At 36.8% G+C, this 20,710-nt stretch overlaps 1 protein-coding gene across 3 annotated transcripts in view; it reads left to right on the top strand.

The window, feature by feature from the left end:
• Positions 1–20,462, top strand: part of RDX (radixin) — an 89,388-nt gene extending 68,926 nt beyond the window's left edge. For 2 of the 3 annotated variants that reach the window (XM_081061913.1, XM_081061911.1), the window contains 2 exons: positions 17,248–17,344; positions 19,845–20,462. In XM_081061913.1, coding sequence (XP_080918039.1) covers positions 17,248–17,314 — 67 coding nt within the window. In that variant the 3' untranslated portion in view covers positions 17,315–17,344; positions 19,845–20,462. The remainder of the gene's footprint in view (positions 1–17,247; positions 17,345–19,844) is intronic. The other variant, XM_081061912.1, reaches the window with a different exon arrangement.
• Positions 20,463–20,710: the final 248 nt, after the last annotated feature.

Here is a 20,710-nt window from a genome sequence, read left to right as displayed (position 1 = left end):
TCCTCACAGTTCTACACTGGTAACCAGGAAAACCTGGCTAACAATAGTGTGTCATATGTCAAAGCTTATTTGTCACCTTCCCATCCTTGACTTGTCCAATTAAACCTTAACTCCCATTTTTTTCCTGGTAGACCTTCTTAATATGCCTATCTTTCACTATTTTCAAGAGCTGCCATTTTACCTCTGGAAAGATCATAACTCTTGACTTTGTTGCCTCTGTGTTTTGACAGCTCCCTTAAGCTCTATGATAAAAGAGTTTTCTGATTTCAGGTTACATACACTGCTTTAGGAGTTGAAGTAGCCATCTTTTCCACAGAATTTTAAGGTTATAGATCAGGACTGAGATAATTACCCTATCGCACATCTTTTAAACTCAGTTATGTTTGGCTCTGGACTTCCCTAGCTACTAAATGGTTCCAGGTTCTTATTTAATGATCTTCAGATAGCCAATACATTTTTATTAAGTACCAGCTATGTTCTGGGATATATAAGCAGGATCAGAATGACTGTAACCCTTTGTTACGGCCTATCTTAACATGTGGAACTTCAAATCTTGATTTGTCTTAACTCTTACATCATTTGCATTTACCATGTTTCCCTGAAAATAAGACCTAGCCGGCCTATCAGCTGTAATGCGTCTTTTGGAGCAAAAATTAATATAAGACCCGGTCTTAAATTTTACTATAAGATCGGGTCTTATAACATAATATAATACTGGGTATAATATATAATACTAGGTCTTACATAAGACTGGGTCTTACATTAATTTTTGCTCCAAAAGATGCATTAAGCTGATTGTCTGGCTAGATCTTGTTTTCAGGGAAACAGGTATCTGTTACAATACCAGATTTCTTTTGAAATGGAAATACCATTTTGTTGATTCATGTTATTTGTATGCCCAAGTTCCTCCATACTTGTATAGTCAGTTGCTTCCATCCATGTAATTTATTATTTTTATTATTCTGTTCTAATTGTTCACATTTAATGATCATTTCAAAAGTTAAATATACTTTGATATTTATGCATGTCATTTAGTTTGCTCCTAAAAATAGTGGTACTGGTTTTAGTTTATTAAGTTTATATAGCCTAATGTCCATCTTCCTAGTGGCAATACTATGGGGATCAGAATGTCTGAGATTTATGTGACTATCCTTGGAAGAGTTCCTTTTGATAAAACATGAATTTATTATATGAAGTTCTTACACTTTTATAATATATGCCATAATTCCCCTTTTAGTTTTTTACAAGTTAAATTATGATGTTTTATCTTCTGTGTTAGACCTAGAAAGGCATGTATGTCTTAGACTCATAAGGCAATACATCTGTCCTCCCGTTCCTGCTGTTTATACTGAAAAGTCTGTGATTCAAGTCTAGCATTTGAATCTTATATGCCATCATTCGATTTAAAAACTTATGTACTTTAAAATTTTAGCTATTTTGGATAAAATATACACTTGTGTGATGAAGGAAACTACTGCACCATAAAGTAGGAAACTACTGCACCATAACAAAGTTAGTGATGGAGAGAATAAGAATGCACAGTATAGTTTCTCAAGTATGCTGTTCTCTGATAAATTACTTAATTTTCATTTCATAAGTCAGATTTTAAACTCTGGTCAGTATTTAAGATATCCTTTAAAAAATTGCCTAATTTAAAAAATTCTAACTTTATATTGGAAGACAGTTTTATACCCAACTGATAAACCATTCAAGTATCATAATTAGTAATAATCTGTATTAAATGTTGAGAAATTTAATGGCATTAGCTGTTTTCGGTTGAATCTTCATTTTTTTATTGTGTTAAAATATAAAGTTTACCATTTTAACCATTTTGAAGTGTATAGTTTACTAATATTAATACATTCATTAGTACATTAATACATGTGCAACCGTCACCATTATCCATCTCTAGAACTTTTTCATCATCTTAAACAGAATCTCTGTATGCATTAACTACTTCCTAATTCCCCATTCCTCCCTCTTAGTCTGCTAACCACTGTCTTACTTCTGTCTCTTTGAATTTGACTGTTCTAGGTACCTCACATAAGTGGACTCATTTGTCCTTTTGTGTCTAACATATTTCACTTAGCATAATGTTTCCAAGGTTCATCCATGTTATAGCATGTATCAGAATTTTATTTTTTAAGGCTGAATAATAATCCACCGTTATATATGTACTACAGTTTATCCTTTCATCAGTCAATGGATATTTGGATTGTTTCCACATTTTGACAATTGTGAACAATGCTCCTATGTACATTGGTGTACAAATACCTGTTCAAGCCCCTGCTTGCAGTTCTTTTGGGTACATACCCACAGATGAAATTGCTGAATCATGTAGTCATTCTGTCTTTTAAGTTCTTGAGGAACTGCCATACTGTCTTTCATAGCAGCTGTACCATTTTACATTTCCCACCACCAGTGCATAAGGGTTCCAGTTTCTCCACATCCTCACCAACAATTGTTTTTTTGTTCGTTTGTTTTTGATAATAGCAGTCCTAATGGATGAAGTGCTATGTCATTGTGGTTTTGATTTGCATTTCCCTATGATACATTTCTCTGTGATGTTGAATATCTTGTGCTTATTGACCATATGTATATCTCCTTTGCCAAAGTTTTTATTCATGTTTTGTCCATTTTTTAATTGAGTTTGTTTTTTGTTATTGAGTTGTAGTTCTTCATATTTTCTGAATATTAATTCCATATCAAATGTATGAATTGCAAATAATCCTTTATCAGATGTATGAGTTGCAAATATTCTCCCATTCTGTTGAATGCCTTTTCACTCGTTTTTGATGTACTAAAATTTTTAATTTTGATGAAGTCCAGTTCATCTATTTTTTTCTTTTATTGCCTGTGCTTTTAGTCTTCATGTGTTTTAAAGAGAAAAAATAATTTTTGATGAAGAAGGTATTACTGAAAAGAGGCAGACCAGGAAGGGTATTGTGTACAGTGGTTAGAGTCAAGAGATGAAAAGTAGACTGCCTTGACTGGAATAGAAAATGTGATTCACTGTCCACTGACTCTAGGCTGGTAAAACTAAAGTAGGTTGGGTCAGAAATTTATGGACCTTTAAATCCTGTACTGAGGTGGTTTAGTTTGAGAAGATGTCTGGTGCCTTTGGGAATGCAGTTACAGAAGGGAACAATAAACTTTAAAGGAAAATTTATGCTGCTGTTTAAGGTATACTAGAAAGTGCAGAGAATAAAGAGAGCTTAGTAGAACTACATATTCTGTAATGAGCTTGAAGAAAGGCTGTGGTCCTGGGAAAGAACTACATTCACTACGTTCTGCGAATTTAAAGGAAATATCTAGATGTGATTTGCTCTCATGTTTGCTATGTGTAGTAATGTTTTTTCTTCTGCTTATTTTCCAAATGACCTCTTTTGTGAGTTAAGGCCTGTTTTGTATTTAATCTGACCTTTGGTGGATGGGTTCTTCAGTGGATACTGAGTTCTTATTCCAGATCTTACATTCTCTTATACTCTTGTTTTTATAAGCAATTTCATAGTTCTGTATTAGGTTGTCTGTCTCAGAGCATTTCTCTAGAATCAGATTTAGACTCAGATTCCAGATGTATTGTCTTCCCCAAAATGTAATGCCTGACCAAGGGTTAATATTCATGTACTTTGAATTATTAATACTTGTTTATACTTTACAAACTTACTGCAGAGTGTGCTAATAGCAGTTCTATTAATATCCTTTTGCTCCCAGATGATCCTAACGTGACTGGAAGAAACATGAAAGGTTTTTTGAAAACAAGTTTTTAAGGAGTTAGAAAAATAGTTCTTCAAAGATCGTTACGATAGGATTATATTCACCAAAACACAACTCAGTGAAGATTATCTCAGAATACACACACACAATTATTAAGTGGCTGTGACAGCCTTGAATAAGTTACTTTGGAAAACCTATAGATTTTAAAAGTTGATCATATTTGATTCTGCTTCATCTACTTAGCTTTCGCTAGAGGTATGACGAATCATACTTATGCCCAAATGATATGTTAGGGGTTTTTCCCATCTTCTTTTTGTTTATTTCCTCCTTACAATCCCTTAAACAGTATTTTTCTCAGTTTTTAGGCCATAAAAGTTTTTGAATATAGGTAAATACAATCTTTTGGTAATCAAAGTTACAAGTGGATGATTTTCCTTCCTAATAATTTTGTAAAATATAACAACTGCTAATATGTAGATAGTCCTTAATAGTAGCTCATTTTAGTTTCTTAGAAACTTTACATTGATTGTCATTTTTTTCTCCTAGAAATACTACCATCTTTTAAAAGTAGTTGATCATAAGTATGAAAAAATATTTTTTGGTAGGTACAAAATAAAGTCATTGTTAGTTTATATGCATTCTTAAAATATCCTGAGAATACCTCTATTTTGTAAAAACTAGAGTACCAAGCAATATAAAACCTAAAATTAGAACCCAGAACGTAATCATCTGTATAGTTTATATTAGAGTTTCATGTACCGGGCCACATTACATTCTGGTATAAGCTGATATTTTAGGGATATTTATAATGAGTTGGAGGGACATGGGCTGTATCAAAGGCTTTGCATCAAAATGTATAGACAGTGTATTCATTGGAAAAGTAGTTTAGCATCTTTTTTTAATGTCAATTTTTTTTCTTTTTTAATTTATTGGGGTGACATTTGTTAGTAAAATTACATAGATTTCAGGTGTACAATTCTGTATGACATCATCTATAAATCCCATTGTGTGTTCACCACCCAGAGTCAGTTCTCCTTCCATCACCATATATTTGATCCCTCTTACCCTCATCTTCTACCCCCACCCCCGTTACCCTCTGGTAACCACTAAACTATTGTCTGAGTCTATGCCTTTTTGTTTCTGATTTGTTTGTCTTGTTCTTTTATTGTTTTTGGTTTATATACCACATATCAGTGAGATCATATGGTTCTCTGCTTTTTCTGCCTGACTTCACTTACCATTATACTCTCAAGATCCATCCATGTTGTCACAAGTGTTCCTATATCATCTTTTCTTACCGCCGAATAGTATACCATTGTGTATATATACCACAACTTCTTTATCCATTCATCTATTGAGGGACATTTTGGTTGTTTCCATGTCTTGGGCACCGTAAACAAAGCTGCAATGAACATTGGAGCACACGTGTCTCTAGGGAAAAATGTTTTCAGATTTTTTGGGTAGATACCCAGGAGAGGGATTGCTGGGTCATACGGTAATTCTATTCGTAATTTATTGAGAAACCTCCACACTGCCTTCCATAACGACTGCACCAGTCTACATTCCCACCAACAGTGTATGAGGGTTCCTTTTTCTCCACAGCCTATCCCACACATGTTTCTAACTGTCTTGTTGATGATAGCCATTCTGACTGGGGTGAGGTGATATCTCATTGTGGTTTTTATTTGCATTTCTCGGATGATTAGTGATGTTGAGCATTTTTTCATATGTTTATTTGTCATTTGTATGTCCTCTTTGGAGAAATGTCTCTTCAGGTCGTTGGCCCATTTTTCAGTGGGGTTGTTTGTTTTTTTTGTTGTTGAGTTGCATAAGTTCCTTGTATATTTTGGATATTAGCCCCTATCGGAGGCACTGTTTGCAAAACCCTTCTCCCATTCAGTTGATTGCCTCTTTATTTTGTCGATGGTTTCTTTTGCTGTGCAGAAGCTTTTAAATTTCATATAGTCCCATTTGTTTATTTTAGCTTTTACTTCCATTGCCTTTGGAGTCAAATTCATAAAATGCTCTTTGAACCCAAGGTCCATAAGTTTAGTACCTATGTTTTCTTCTGTGCCATTTATTGTGTCAGGTCTTATGCTTAAATATTTGATCCATTTTGAATTAATTTTGGTACATGACGACAGATAACAGTCCAGTTTCATTCTTTTGCACGTGGCTATCCAATTCTCCCAGTACCATTATTTGAGGAAGTTGTCTTTCCTCCATTGTATGTTTTTAGCTTCTTTGTCAAAAATTATCTGTTCATATTTATGTGGTTTTATTTCTGGGTTCTCAATTCTATTCTTTTGGTCTATATGTCTGTTTTTCTGCCAATACCATGCTGTTTTGATTATTGTAGCCCTGTAGTACAAACTAAAATCAGGGAGTGTGATACCTCCAGTATTGTTCTTTTTCCTTAAGATTGCTTTGGCTATTCGGGGTCTTTTGTGGTTCCAAACAAATCTGATGATTTTTAGTTCTATTTCTTTAAAAAATGCCATTGGGATTTTGATGGGGATTGCATTAAATCTGTATATTGCTTTGGGTAATATGGCCATTTTAACTATGTTGATTCTTCCAATCCGTGAGCACGGAATGTCTTTCCATTTCTTTGTGTCTTCTTCAATTTCTTTCAGAAATGTCTTATAGTTTTCAGCATATAGGTCCTTCACATCCTTGGTTGTTTATTCCTAGGTATTTTATTCTTTTTGCTGCAATTGCAAAAGGAATTGCTTTTTGTATTTCTTTTTTTGAGATTTCATTGTTAGTATATAGGAATGCAATGGACTTTTGTACGTTGATTTTGTAGCCAGCAACTTTATTGTATTCGTTGATTGTTTCTAATAGCTTTTTGGTGGAGTCTTTAGGGTTTTCTATATATAGCATCATGTCATCTGCAAAGAGTGATAATTTAATTTCTTCATTCCCAATTTGGATGCCTTTTATTTCTTTCTCTTGCCTGATTGCTCTGGCAGGGACTTCCAACACTATGTTGAAAAGCAGAGGTGATAGGGGACAGCTGTCAATGATGTATTTAAGTCCCCTAGTATAATTGTGTTTTGGTCAATTTCTCCCTTTAGTTCTGCTAGTAGTTGCTTGGTATATTTCGGTGCTCCCTGGTTGGGGGCATAAATGTTGATGACTGTTATGTCTTCATGTTGTATAGTCCCCTTTACCATTATGAAATGTTTATCTTTGTCTCTTGTTATCTTTTTCACCTGAAGTCTGTTTCATCTGATATCATTATGGCTACACCTGATTTTTTCTGGGTACCATTTGCTTGGAGTGTCAATTTCCACCCTTTCACTTTGAGTCTATGCTTGTCCTTGTAGCTGAGATGTGTCTCTTGGAGACAGCATATGGCTGGGTTTAGTTTTTTGATCCAATCTGCTACTCTGTGCCTTTTTATTGGTGAGTTCAGTCCGTTTACATTTAGGGTGATTATTGATACATGAGGATTTCCTATCATTCTATCTTTAGTTTTCGGGTAATGCTGTGTCTCCATTGTTTCTTTGCCTTTTTGTTGTCTATTATTTCTGTGTGGTGATATTCTATGATGTTTCCCTCTGTTTCTACTTTTATTACAGTATGTATTTCAGTTCTGGATTTTTTTTGAGTGGTTACCCTTAAGTTTATGTAAAAGAAAGTTTGATATTTAGAGTATTCCATTTTTTTCAGCACGCTTACTTTCTCTATTCCCATATTCCAGTTCAAGCCTTTACTCTCCTCCTTTTTATGTTGCCACAAATTGTCCTTGTCGATGGTAGTCGAATAGCCTCCTTTAGTATTTCTTATAGTGCAGGTCGTGTATTAGAAAATTCCCTCAGCTTCTGTAGGTCTAGAAAGGTCTTTATTCCTCCTTCATATCTAAAGGATATCTTTGCTGGATATATTATTCTTGGCTCCTGATTTCTCTCTTTCAATTGTTTGAATTTTTGGTTCCACTCCCTCCTGGCTTGTAGAGTTTCTGCTGAAAAATCTGATGATAATCTAATGGGCTTTCCTTTGTAGGTTACTGTCTTCTTTTCCCTGGCTGCCTTGAGGATTCTTTGTCATTGATTTTAGACAGCTTCAATACAATGTGCCTTGGAAAAGGTCTTTGGGATTGAGGTAATTAGGTGTTCTATTTGCTTCTTGGATTCGAGGATCCAGTTCTCTCCATAAGTTTGGGAATTTCTCATCAACAATTTGAATATATTCTCTGTTCCCTTCTCTCTTCTCCTTCTGGTATGCCCATTATTCTTATATTGCTCTTTCTGATGGAGTCAGAAAGTTCTTGTAGATTTCTTTCATTTCTTTTAAGTCTCAAGCCTCTTTCTTCTTCCATCTGTGTAATTTCCAGGTTTCTATGTTTGATGTCACTGATTCTTTCCTCCATCTGGTCAACTTTATTACCTAAGCTGGTTATTTCATTCTTAATTTCTTCTGTTGAGTTCTTAATCTCCAGAATTTCCAATTGGTTCTTTTTTAAAATTTCAATCTCTTTAGTAAAATGCTCATGTTGTTCTTGATTGCATTTCTGAGTTCATTAAATTGCCTGTCTGTGTTTTCTTGCATCTCGTTGAGTTTTTTCAGAACTTAATCTTGAATTCTGTGTCATTTAAGTCACATATTTCCATATCTTTAAGTTCCTTTTCTGGAGACTTTTCACTTTCTTTCAGATCTGTCTTGTTGCCTTGGTTATTCATGGCAATTACTGATTTATTATTTCTCTTCTTAGACATCTACAGGAGTGGCTTCTGCAACAGGTTGATAGGAAGAGGTCTTTCTTTTGTTTTCCAGTACTTCTTGGTAGAATGTTTTATTTTCTCTCCGACTGCAGCCTTTTTTTCTCTCTCACACAGTAGTGCTATGTTTTCTCTGCACTATTACAGCTTCTCACACAATGGGGGGATACCCTGGGAAATGGGCTTCTCCTCTGTTAACAGTTTTCCTGGGTCATAGGGCACCACTCCCTGTGAGGGTGCGGAGAGCTTTTGAAGTTTCAAAGCTCTTTCTGCACCAGATTCAGAGCCTGTATGTTTCAGCAGTTGTGTTTACTCCTGCAGGGATCCGCCCAGATAGGTGGGGCCATGGGCGGGATGGGTTGTGAGAGGTGGCCCAGAGCAATGGCCGTGACCACCACCACAGCTGGTCCTGCTTCTACACCTCCCTCCCCTTTGCCAGAACTAGTTGGGCTGCGAAGCTGTGTCTGCGGTCCACAGTTCTCAAAACAGCAAACATTCAGTTCTTTTGATCTGACACTGCTGCTTTATAGCTTCTAGCTCCGGGCAGGTGGGGGTGGGGCGAGCTCTGGGAGGGTAGGGAGGGGGCGGGTAGTCTCATAGTTTAGCATCTTTAGAGGACATTATTGACAATATTTTTGGAATGTTCTCAAGCATTAGGCAGACTAGTAGCAAGTATGTCTTCTAGATTACTAATATGATGTCTACAGGTAAGAAAATGTTCTCTACCTCCTCCTATTTTTGAGCCATTATGCTTTAGTTCTTAGACATTAGAAATTTACAAGGTTTTCAATTTCATAGTATTATGAAAGTCATGCTGAATGGGAGACAAGGAGGCATGGATTTTTTTCCCCATAAAGTAATAAGACTAATACGTACGTACGTGTACATTCATATAGCCATTCATTCTTCCCGTGACCTACAGAGCAATGGCTGTGGCTGCAAAGCACTGTGAGAGTTGTGAGAAACGGATGAGCCCCTATGACTGTGGCACGGAAATTGTAGTTATGGCAGGGAGTTGAACCGTGGACCCAACCTAAGGTCTAGAAAATAAAGTAGTAAATAACAAGAAAAATTGATATAAAATGTGCAGGAGTTAGGGAAATGAGAAGTCGTTTCGTAGGTGCTAATTAGCATCAAAAGGTATAAATCACTAGATAGGCTGGCTAGTAATTTAGATTTGTTAACTAAGTGCTCTGCCACTAAGGAATTGATATCCTTTAATACCAAGTATAAATGTATCTGGTTTCCTTATATAATAGAGTCTATTGAATATAAGAAACCTTATTAATAATGGTTTAAAGTATAATAGCCAGTATTGAAACATAATTTAATATTAAAGTTTTCTTACGTCCTTTTTTGTTAACTGCTGTATTTGACTTACCATTGAGCTAACCATTTGACTGCAAATGATTTTTCTACTTCAAGTAAACATCAGGATATCCGTTGCCTCAAACAGTATGGGTAGTATTTTCTTCTCAAACAATTGTTAATTGTTGATTTTGTAAGTTTATAATAGCAATAGCTTGTATCATAGCAAAGCATCAGAAAACTGGGATATTTAAGATTTGGGGGGAGTTATTTTTTTCCTTTGAGATTGTTTTTAAGCATTAAAATGCCAAATTCCCTCCTTTTTATTAAAAAATTTTTTACACCTGTGCTCAAAGAAAATTGTTTAAAAAAAACTTAGAAAAGTGGGTATTAAAGTACAAATATTTTTAGGAAAGTGTATTTTTCATTGGCTTCTGGTATCGTGTTGAAGTTACTAAATGCTAAAGGTGCATTAGGTTATACTTAGCTACTTTATGGCCAAAGCCTTATTTTTAAAAACTTGGTAAAATTATTAAAATTCTTACATAAACATGAAAAAATTCAATCAATTGACTAGTATAACACTGAAGGGAAAACAAGCCTTTTTTCTCTGTCCTCTAGTCCGTAGCTCTCCCCAGAAGTGACTATTGTTTTCAACTTGTGCCTCTCTCTGGAGATTACCTACATAAGCATGCATATACTATGTGCTTTTTGATGTTTACGTAAGTTAATAGCATTCTGTAAACATGGTTTTGCACTTCTTTCACTGAACGGTATGTGTTTTGGAATTATTATATATCAGTACAAAAATACCACAGTATAAAAATATATGAATACTTAATTTATGATGAATATTTATGTTTTTACCAATCCTTTGCTATTATAAACAATACTGTGATGTATTCTTGCACAAACACTGCTTGTGTTTTAGCCTCTTTAAGAAATTGTGTTATAGTCCAGTGGATCGGGTAAGTTTACATAAGATTATTAGGTTGGTGCAGAAGTAGTTGCGGTTTAAAAGGTTAAAAATAATTGCAAAAACCGCAACTGCTTTTGCATCAACCTAATACATCTTAGGCATTCCTAAAATATAGGAAATTATTTTTTACAGAGTGATGTATGTGTTTTAAAATTTTTTGAAATAGTAATATGTGCTCTTTCAGCTGTCCAGTGAGTGTTGCTGATGCCTGCCATCTGTTTCTGCATAGTGTTTCTGGGTATTTCAGTAGTCAAATTACAGATTCTGTGTCTCATGGTTCTCTTCAGTCTACAGGGATCCTTTCCCAGATTCTCCTGCTGCTTCAGCAAATGTTTAGGTTTATTTTTTTACAGAAAATGCTAGATCCAGGTTTTATCAGTGCAGGGCAAATTAAATACATAGTCTGATTGGTATTCAGAGAGTGTCTGGGATAGATGTGAAGCAGCATAATGTACAGATAATTGCATGGGTTTTGGAGGACTAGATTTGGATTAGAGTGGCCCAGCCACTTACTAGCTGGGGAAGCCACTCAGTCATTTGGAACCTAAGTTTCCTTATCGGCTAAATGGGAGTAACACTATTGATCTTGTGAGCATTGATTGCACTAACATACATGGGATACGCTGTTTACAGCCTGGCATATTAAAGGTGTTAATAAGCAGTAACTTCCGTCATTTTGTTTTTCATAATGATGTTTGGTCATCTGTCAGTATTGTGGGTATTAGTATTTGTACCCAAGTCCTTTGGATTTCGTTTTAAATGTCTTTTGTTTGCCTTTTAAAGATTTTACTTATTCTCTTAGATGGTCTTGCTCAGCTTATGTTTATTAGCATGTGTGGCAGGCCCTGTGCTAAGTATGTGGAGATAAAAAGAGACATGGTCTGTCCTGAGCAGTGAATGGTTTACAGTTTACTCCCGGTAGACAAATAATTTATGTTTGTGTGTTATGGATAAGTGAGGTTCTCTTGTCAACCTCTTAATATTGCAGTGTCCCACGGCCCAGGCCTTCTGTCTACACTCGGCTCTCTTAGTGACCTTATCCAGTATTCTATCAGTATGCTGAAAACTTGCAAGTCTGCAGCCAAACCTCTCCTCTGAACTTTGAACTTATATATCCACTACCTACCTGAAATTTCCACTTTGATATCTAATAAGCACCTCAAACTTACTATGTCAAACCAAACTCAGGATCCCAGCCCCATAACTTGGTCCTGCCTTAGTCTTCCTCTCCTCAGCTAATAAATGATTAGTCCTTTTTCTTTTTAGCAAATCAAACCCAAACCTGAGGGCCTTGGACTGCGGGTTAGGAAAGTCCACTTATAACTTAGGCTAATTCTAGAGACCACAGGATAAGTTGAATGGATTTTGTGTATGTTCTGGAGCTGCTAAGGAACTCTTCTTGGTGAAAGGTGTCTTCATTTATTCATCCAAGTATTTTAGTGCCTGCCAGGTGGTGTGTGCATTTTAGTCACTGAGAATAGTGAATAAGAATAGATCCTCATCCTAAAGGATTTAGTTTCTATAGAAAGATGAAACACAAGCAAAATAAGAGTTGTGAATTGTATTAGATTGAATCATGTGAAACTGCCAAAATTCAGCCATATTTAACCTATAAAAAGCAGCAAATTTATATCAACTTGATACTGTGAAAGAAACAAGGGTGGCATATACCATATTTCCCCGAAAATAAGACCTAGCCGGACCATCAGCTCTAACGCGTCTTTTGGAGCAAAAATTAATATAAGACCCGGTCTTGTATAAAAGCCCACCAAACTGAAGACCAGACTTAATTCAACTATTTTGTGTGGGCCAGTATCACCAAACTCAAGAGCTTAGTTCTCTCGTTTTCAAGATAAAGTGAATATAGCTTAAAGATTTTAAGTGGAAATACATGCGTGGAAGTACTCTGGTGAGAAAGCACCCTTTTCTTTTTATTGTGTTAAAGCCCTCGAAATCAAAAGAAGGCTCTCTGCTCAACGGATCTTAGAAATTTGGAGGAAGATGAAATTCAAGAGGTAAAGATGGATAGGGATAAAAATAGGATTCTTCGGCTACCCAATAGTTGTTGAATAAATAAAATATTTCAGGAACTCAGTGAGCATGTCTTCAGTGATATGAACCGAACTTGATCTGGAAAAAATTCAAGGTTGAAGGTCAGAGGAAAGAGGCTCTGGCCTGAGGAGTTCCAGCCTGGGGAAGGGAGGAAGGTGGCCACAGTGTGAGGCCTGAGAAATAACAGTCATGTGCAGCATTCCAGACAGGCCTACAGCTTAAGCTAACCACCTGAGTAAATGTTGGTGGGAGGAGATTGCTAAGTTAGTTTTCAGAACTAAATGTGATATATAGTACTGCGTTAAAATTTACCGTCAGTTCTTTGTCATTTAATTTGAAGAGAGAAAGCAGCATAATATTTTCCAGATACTCTGTGTGGGTTATTTACTTTGTAGATAAAAATGGATCTGATTTAACTTTCCTTACGATTCATGAAACTGCTAGATTTTTGCCTGTAGGATTCAAATGAAAACTATTTTTAAGAGAATATCGCTATGGTTGCCTATATTTTGCTTTTAGATTGTTACATTCTAATTATCAAATTAAAGTAGAAGTTGGCAAACTTTTCTGTAAAGGTGCAGATATTAAATATTTTTGACTTTGTAGGAGAAATAGTCTGTCACAACTACACAACACTAGTACAAAAGCAGCTGTAGGCATATGTAAATAAGTGAGCATGGCTGCCTTCCAATAAAACTTTATTTTTGGACACTGAAATCTGAATTTTATTTCATTTCTACATGTTATGAAATATTCGACTTCTGATGTAAAAACTTTTAAATCATGGTCTCTACAAAAATGGGGGTCGGGGGGAGGCTGGATTTGTTCCACAAGCCATAGTTTGCTGATCTCTGAATTGAAGGATTTAAAAAACAGTCATGTTCTTCCGAAGGCCAGTGGTCTGGTTTTCTCAGCTGGCTATAATTTTGATTTGATCATAGGAGAGATCTTGTTTTGTTTTAATGAAGAGGTTTCCGTATGCATTTGAAAAACTTTCAGCAGTGTTTTTCAAAATCCTGCATCAGAATCACCTGGAGAGTTCATTAAAATGCAGATTGCAGGGCCCCCTCCTTGAGTTTCTGACTCAGTAAATCTATGTAGGGCCCAAGAACTTGCATTTTCAGCATGTGAGGCTGATGCTGTTCTGGGACCACACCTGGAGAATCACTATGAGAGATGAGGGTGCCCAACATTGCAGGAATCACAAGGTTGCTTCTTTTCCTCGGTGTCCTTAGAGTAGCTATTGACTTTTCTACCTGGATGATTTCTTGGAGACAGTCAAAATTCTAATGGTTCAAAGACCAATGCTAATTGGAACCAAATTTATAATTTCCCTGTTTATTGTAGTAGTTTTCCTCCATCAGTTTCTGTTACAAATGCTTAAAAACTAGAGATTATTTCACAACAGTGTTGGGGAAAGATGGGTGTATAGAAATAGAAATAAAGGAATATGTATATTATTATATATAGTATATATTATTAAAACACATATATAATAGATACTCTTGTATCAGTTTTGAAAATAGTATACTCCCAGTAACTTTGGCTTTAGTATTTCTCCTCTATCACATCATCCTTTTCTTTGACTTGTACTGTTTGTAGCCACAAGCAATATAGTCTGGTTTTGCATGCATATGAACTTTATATAGTTTCATTTCACCCACACCATGTTGATGAATACAGCAGCGGCTCGTTCATTTTCACGGCTGTGAGTATATTCATTTTATGAATGCACTGTAATCGATCCATTCCCCTCGTGATGGACATTTGGATTGTTCCAGTTTTTACAAACAATATAGCTGTTTTGTTTTTCCCTATCTGGATTGACTCTTGATAGTCTCTTGATAGTTTGACAGTTCATCCTTCCCCCACTGATTGCATTGCCACTTCTTACCAATATCAAGTGTGCACATGTATAGTGCCTGTTCCGTTCCACTGGTCAGTTTGTCTCTGTGTCAACCATTCTGTCTTAATTCCTCTACCCTTAGCTTTATGATGAGTCTTAATATTGGATGGTGCTTTCTTTAAAAGTTTCTCCGCCATGTTTTAATAATAAATTCCTGATTTTGGCGCTTTGTTCTTCTATGTAAATTTTAGAATTCCCTTAAATTGCGTGGGGGGAAAAAAACACTTTTGGTTGGAGTTGTACTAATAGATTAATTTGGGAAGAAGTTACATCTGTATAACATTAAGTATTCCTGGTCATGAATATGTTTTCTCTCTCCATTTGTTGATGTCTTCCTTAATACCTTCCAGTAAAGTTGTTTAAATGTTTGCGTTAAGGTAATATATTTCTTTTGTTAGGTTTATTACCAAGCATCTTATTTTTACTATCTTCTGAGAGTTACATTTTAAAACTTTGCGGCTGCTGTATAGAAATGAAATTAATTTTTGTTTGCTGACCTTGCTTGACTCATTATTTCTGAAATCTGTGATGTCTTTTGGGCTTTCTACATGAATAGTCATCTTCTAAAAATAATGACAGTTCTCAGTCTTTCTCAATCCAAATAAGATTTACCTCTTTTTCTTATCTTACTGACTTGACTGAAACTTCCAATAGAGTTTTAAACGTAAGTGCCCTCTTATTTCTGATTTAAAAGTAATTCTTCTAACATTTCTCACATTTGCCACCACATGTGTGCTGTAAGGTTTTGGTACGTGTCCTTTTTTGGGTTAATGAAACTTCCTTTTATATACATATGTCTGTTTTGCTAGAGTTTTTTTTTTTTTAATAAAAAGGTTTAAAATTTATCAAATGCATTTTCTGTGTATATTGAGATAATATGCGTGTGTGCTTTTTGTTTATTTGTTAGCATACTGAATTAGATAGATTTTTCTAATGTTAAACCAAGTTTGCGTTCCTGGGACAATTGTGATATATGTCCTAACCAATGGCTGAGCACTCCATGAATCCTGAGCCCCTCTGATTTGTTCATATATTCCCCCTCCAGAGTTGCTGTTTTCAACCAAGTTATTTTAATCTCATGTTGCCACCTGGTGGCATACTTTGGAAATTTCTGACTTGGTTTCTTTTTCTCTTAGGGAAATGTATGCACGTAGTTTCCTCTGTTATCACTGTAACCGCTCATTAATTCTGTTTTCTTTCTTGTGCCTTACATTTATCCACTTCACTCCTCCATCCTCCTTTTCCTTGCTTTTGTATATTTTCTCAGTGTACTCATGGAAACCATTCTCTTTTCCTTTGCTCCTTCTCCTTTTGTTCCTTTATGAGTATAAATCTATCTCACTTACAGTTAATCATGGTGAGAGTAGTGCTGATGACTAAGGAAAAATATACAGCAATACATTTTCAAGTGACACATGATACAATAAAGTGTCAACTCTGCTAACTTTCCAGGTCCTGGAAAATACTTTAAATTCCCTTTAAAATCTTCTTAAATTTCAAGTACTACTTACTCATCTAATTGATTCTGCCCAGTTTAACATTAAGCTCAAACATTAAAGAAAAATTATAAAACTTCTAATAAACTTCATGTTTCTATGTTCCTTTGTTACTAGCTTTGACAAATTTGAATTTTTGCTATATTTTACTGCGAAGACTCAGTGTTTCATTATGGGTAAGCTGCCTGGAAACTGAACTACCATCTATAACATGGTTTCCATGGGAAACAGTGCACAACAGATGCCCTTTTTGTACATAACCGATTTATTAGATAAAGATTGCCAGTAACTGCATTTCTAATTGCTTAACCCACGAGCATAAAAAATACTGTACACAATATTCTCCCCACTCAGAGAACTGACACATGGATAAGCTTGGCTGGTTTAGCAGTTTCTCTGTAGAGTGCATTGTGACTTTGTTTTCTGTATCTCTAAGGACTGTATCTGAGATATGCAGATGAGTCAGCTGAAGAAAACAGACCAGAGAGAGTAGGGCTGAAATTTCTCTCTAACCACAGCAGAGCCAGCATGGCTGAAGGAGAGGTTTCTACTGTTTGCTTGTTTGTTTGCAGCTATAGTACATTGAGAACTTGCTGATTCAAGGATCGCAGCTATTGATCTCAAAGTAGGCACCACAAAGTATTTTGGGTCCGTAAGTCTGGTTGGTGCCTGAAAGACATTTTAACAGTGCCTAAATTAAAAGAGAACTCAAGTAAAATATAAAATGTATCTTAAGCATTGCTCTATTACAAAGCTTTGATGTGTACAGCTCTGAGATCCTGTATTCTTGTGAAACTATTCAGTTTGTGTTGAGTTGCGGCAGCTATTGGAATAAGCATCTGTTTAAAGGGAGATTTAAAGGGCTTCTTATTTCCATGTTGGAATCATGGCGATTCCAAAGGGGACTGAGGAAAAGTGAACGATTAAGGAGATGATTTGGGCACTGTGGTCACTCAGATCCCACACAGCCCAGGTGGCTGTGCTCCTGGCATTCCGGACTATTTGGCTTCCGTCTGTTCTTTTGCTAACTGCTTTCTAACCTCTTGATGTCTCTTTTGAAAGGTGGGGACCCAAACTGTATGCATTGTTCCAGATGCGTTCTTGCCAAAACAGCATAAAGCAAATGTAACAGTTAGGAAGGAGGCTCCTACCACATGAGGTAAGTACACCTGGCAGCGGTGGCCAGGCCAGCCCACCTTCCCATGAGACCTGCCATGCCTCTCACTGCCCAGATGCTGGCAGGACCCCGTAAAACCTGAAGTGTTTTACCCACGGCCCAGAGCGTTATCTACTCTAGAGGATTCTCAGTCAAAGGAGCTGACCCAGAGTAACCCTTACCATTACAGCAGCTAATTCCACCCCTCCAGGTTCCTTCTCATTTAGTTACATCTCTTTGGCTCTTTGCCAGTCAAAATCATCTTCTTTCAATTTAATAATTTTGAGGTCCGAATTTATTAAACTGAGCTTTTACCTGTAGTCCTGGTGAATGTTTGGACATGCTACTCTAGACTGTTCTCTTATCTTTGTGAAAGAACCCTCTGGGTATAGAGTAATACGGGGCAAGCTCACACATATGACACTTGTGTGCTGCCGTGAGGTTCTTTTCTTAATTAAAAAAACATTCGGATATACTTAGGAGTGAAGTGCCATACATATATATTGAATAAAAATATTCCATTGCATTGGAATTCTTTTATTCAATATGTATGTTGAATAGAACTCGTTCATTTTATGCATTTCTTGATCTCAGTTTTGAAATATTTGAAAATCATTGATCAACTTAATTCCCATGATGACAGGTTGTTTTAAAATTCCTTAATTTATTTGGCAGAGACCGTTTTGACCCATCCCATTTCTAAAGAAAACCACGGCGATGCAGTTTATCCTACAGATCTTGAAGGGTTCACTTGCGTTCCCTCAACCTGCTCATTAAGCCGGTCAAAGTTCTAGGAACCTAACTCTAGCTATATGTGAAAATATTTGAGATTATATTTTAAGATGTGGAATAAATGTCCATTTTAACATTTTTTAAATGTTTTTCATGTGACATAAAAAACATGGTCATGCATGTTCACTTCAGGTGGGGAATTTTTAGAAATGATTTGCTTCTTTGGCCTTGATTTTGGATCACTCCGAAATGGGTTGAAGGTCATGCAAGAATCTCTGACATTCCATGACATCACCAAAATACTTCATTGTTTCAAACCCCCGTGAAGGGCTTGTGGCATATCCATCCCCATTCACTCTCACTCACTGTGGAAAAGGTAGAGCTGATTGTGAATTCATGTAATCCAGTTAGTCTGATTCCTGATATTTGAGCTAAAATCCTTGGTTAAAACATGTTCTTAGTATTCCATAGATTGTCATGAACAATATTCTTCTTAGCTCTTCATCTTTAATCCATTTCTTCTAATGCAGGAATTAATGTAACATTTTGTTTGCTGATTGGTAAGATCCCCCAAATTAAAATTTGCCTGGTGTTTTGCAGTTTTCCATCACTGACTTTTACCTGTTAATGCTTTTGAGAACAGAATCTTTGAGTGAGTTTGACTCTGTGCTATTGTTGTCAGGAGCAGGAAAAGAAATTTTCTGCATGACTCACCAGAAAAGTCAAGATCAAATGACAGAGATTTTTAATCATCCAGAGATTAATTTATTAAAGGATCAAGGGAGTTGGCAATCGCCACATCCTTCAGTTTGAAATGTCACATAGTTGGCAGCCTCAGAAGATCTGCTGGGCCTTTCCATAGTTGATTATAATGTTATTAACCCAAGAAAAAGCACAGGGACTTCTGAGTGGTTTTTCTGATCCTTCTCCCACTGCCTTTAGGGTTTCTGCTCGTCTTGTCTTCCTTTGGCCTATGGGATTATGGTGGTGAGGAATTAGAGGTAACATCGATAGTCAAGGACAAGCTACAGCTGGGTGTTCTGGGGTGTGGGGGGGTTGTTTTGTTTTTCAGGGATAGAACGCCCTACAATCTCAGGTACCAGGCTATATCCAAATTACTAATCAGCCCCAAATGCCTCTGGCAGTCTGGTGTATTCAGACCCAGAAACTTCTTTCGCTCAGCCTACAGGCCTTGTCCTTTCTCTGAGGGGCTAGGCTGATTTTTGCTTAGGAGGCCACGTTAGACCTGATATGAAGACTCTCTCTCCTGGACCCCTGGGTCAGGAAATGGCCTGAGGTGGGTAAAATGGAGCTGGTATAGATACGGTGAGCTCACCCTTTGGGCATACATGCCCCACAAGCTGCTCAAAGACTTCTCTTGTGATTCACGTCACAAAAGTTTATATGAAGGGGAGTGTGTTTGTACCATGATCTCATATCCATATTATAATTCTGGATCTGAGAATTGCAAGATCTACTAGTTTGTTAGATTCCCTTGGGGACCAAACGTAATTCTAGCTGGGCAGAGCTCAGAGTGTAGAGTTGGTCGAACTGCTTTTGTGTTGGTGCAATCTCTATGTCATGGCATTTCTTCAGCATCCATCTCCCTTCATAATTCAACAGTAAACTCAACCATGGCTAAATGTTATTTATGAAATGTGTGCATTTCAATTAAGGTCGTGTCCATTTCAATCCTATTATGGTAATACTTAAGTTTCATTTTCTTCTTTCTTACCTAAATTTCCTGTTCACTTTCTATGTCTTCATGCAGGTCCCTGGCATATGCCACATGGCGAGCTTTAGGATAAGGTCCTACAAAGATATGCCTGATGTTCTGAGTGTGTACATTCCCAAAAGTCCAGAATCTCAGCTGGAACCAGATGGATACGTGTTCCCGCATCCAGGGCTCTCGCTGATGGTTTTCTCCACATCTCAGTGGACTGTTGGTTTTCCCTTTCTTGCTCTCCTGTCTCTCTCCAAACCCCTCGCTTGCCTTTCCCCGGGACAGACCTCAGAAAGACGGGCCAGGACTTGGGGATCCTGCAAGGCACCCTACTGTCCCAAGCCAGCACCCACTGAGTCCCGTCTTCAAAGCACTGTCCCCCAAACAGATGCCTGCAGGCCTCAGCTCCTGAGAGCCCACTTTTGTCTGCATGACTAGCTTGTAAGGAGGGACATATGGAGAGAATTTCCAAGAATTTTCCACTTTTTCAAAAAATGTGTGTGACTTATTTTTGGCTTTGAACTCAGAGCAGACTCACGGTGTACAGCTGTGTTTACTCGTGCGCATCTGTGAAATCTGGAGAAATTGATGCAACATTCTCCTTCCCATCCTGGCTGTTTGTATAATTGTATATAAATGTAGCAATAAATATATTCTAACATCGGCCTGGGGCATTACTTTCCACTTGATTCTGCATGGTGATGGCAGACAGTGACTATCACATTCTCGAGGAACTGCCCTACTGACCGGTGGGGCTTGCCTGCCCCATCTCAAGTTCTCATCTTCTCTGATTTCACAAAGTGTTAGTTTAGAGTTGGCCAGTGTTTGGAGAAAGGAGGTTGAGGAGTACGGTGGCAGAGCTGGGAGTGAAGCAGCATTATTAATTCACTAGGTGGCACTATTCCTGGCACTCT

This window comes from Rhinolophus hipposideros, assembly GCF_964194185.1.
Source record: "Rhinolophus hipposideros genome assembly, chromosome: 10".
In the NCBI taxonomy this organism is placed as follows: Eukaryota; Metazoa; Chordata; class Mammalia; order Chiroptera; family Rhinolophidae; genus Rhinolophus; species Rhinolophus hipposideros.
Note: the sequence above shows the minus strand (reverse complement) of the source record. Positions and strands in the feature narration are given on the sequence as shown.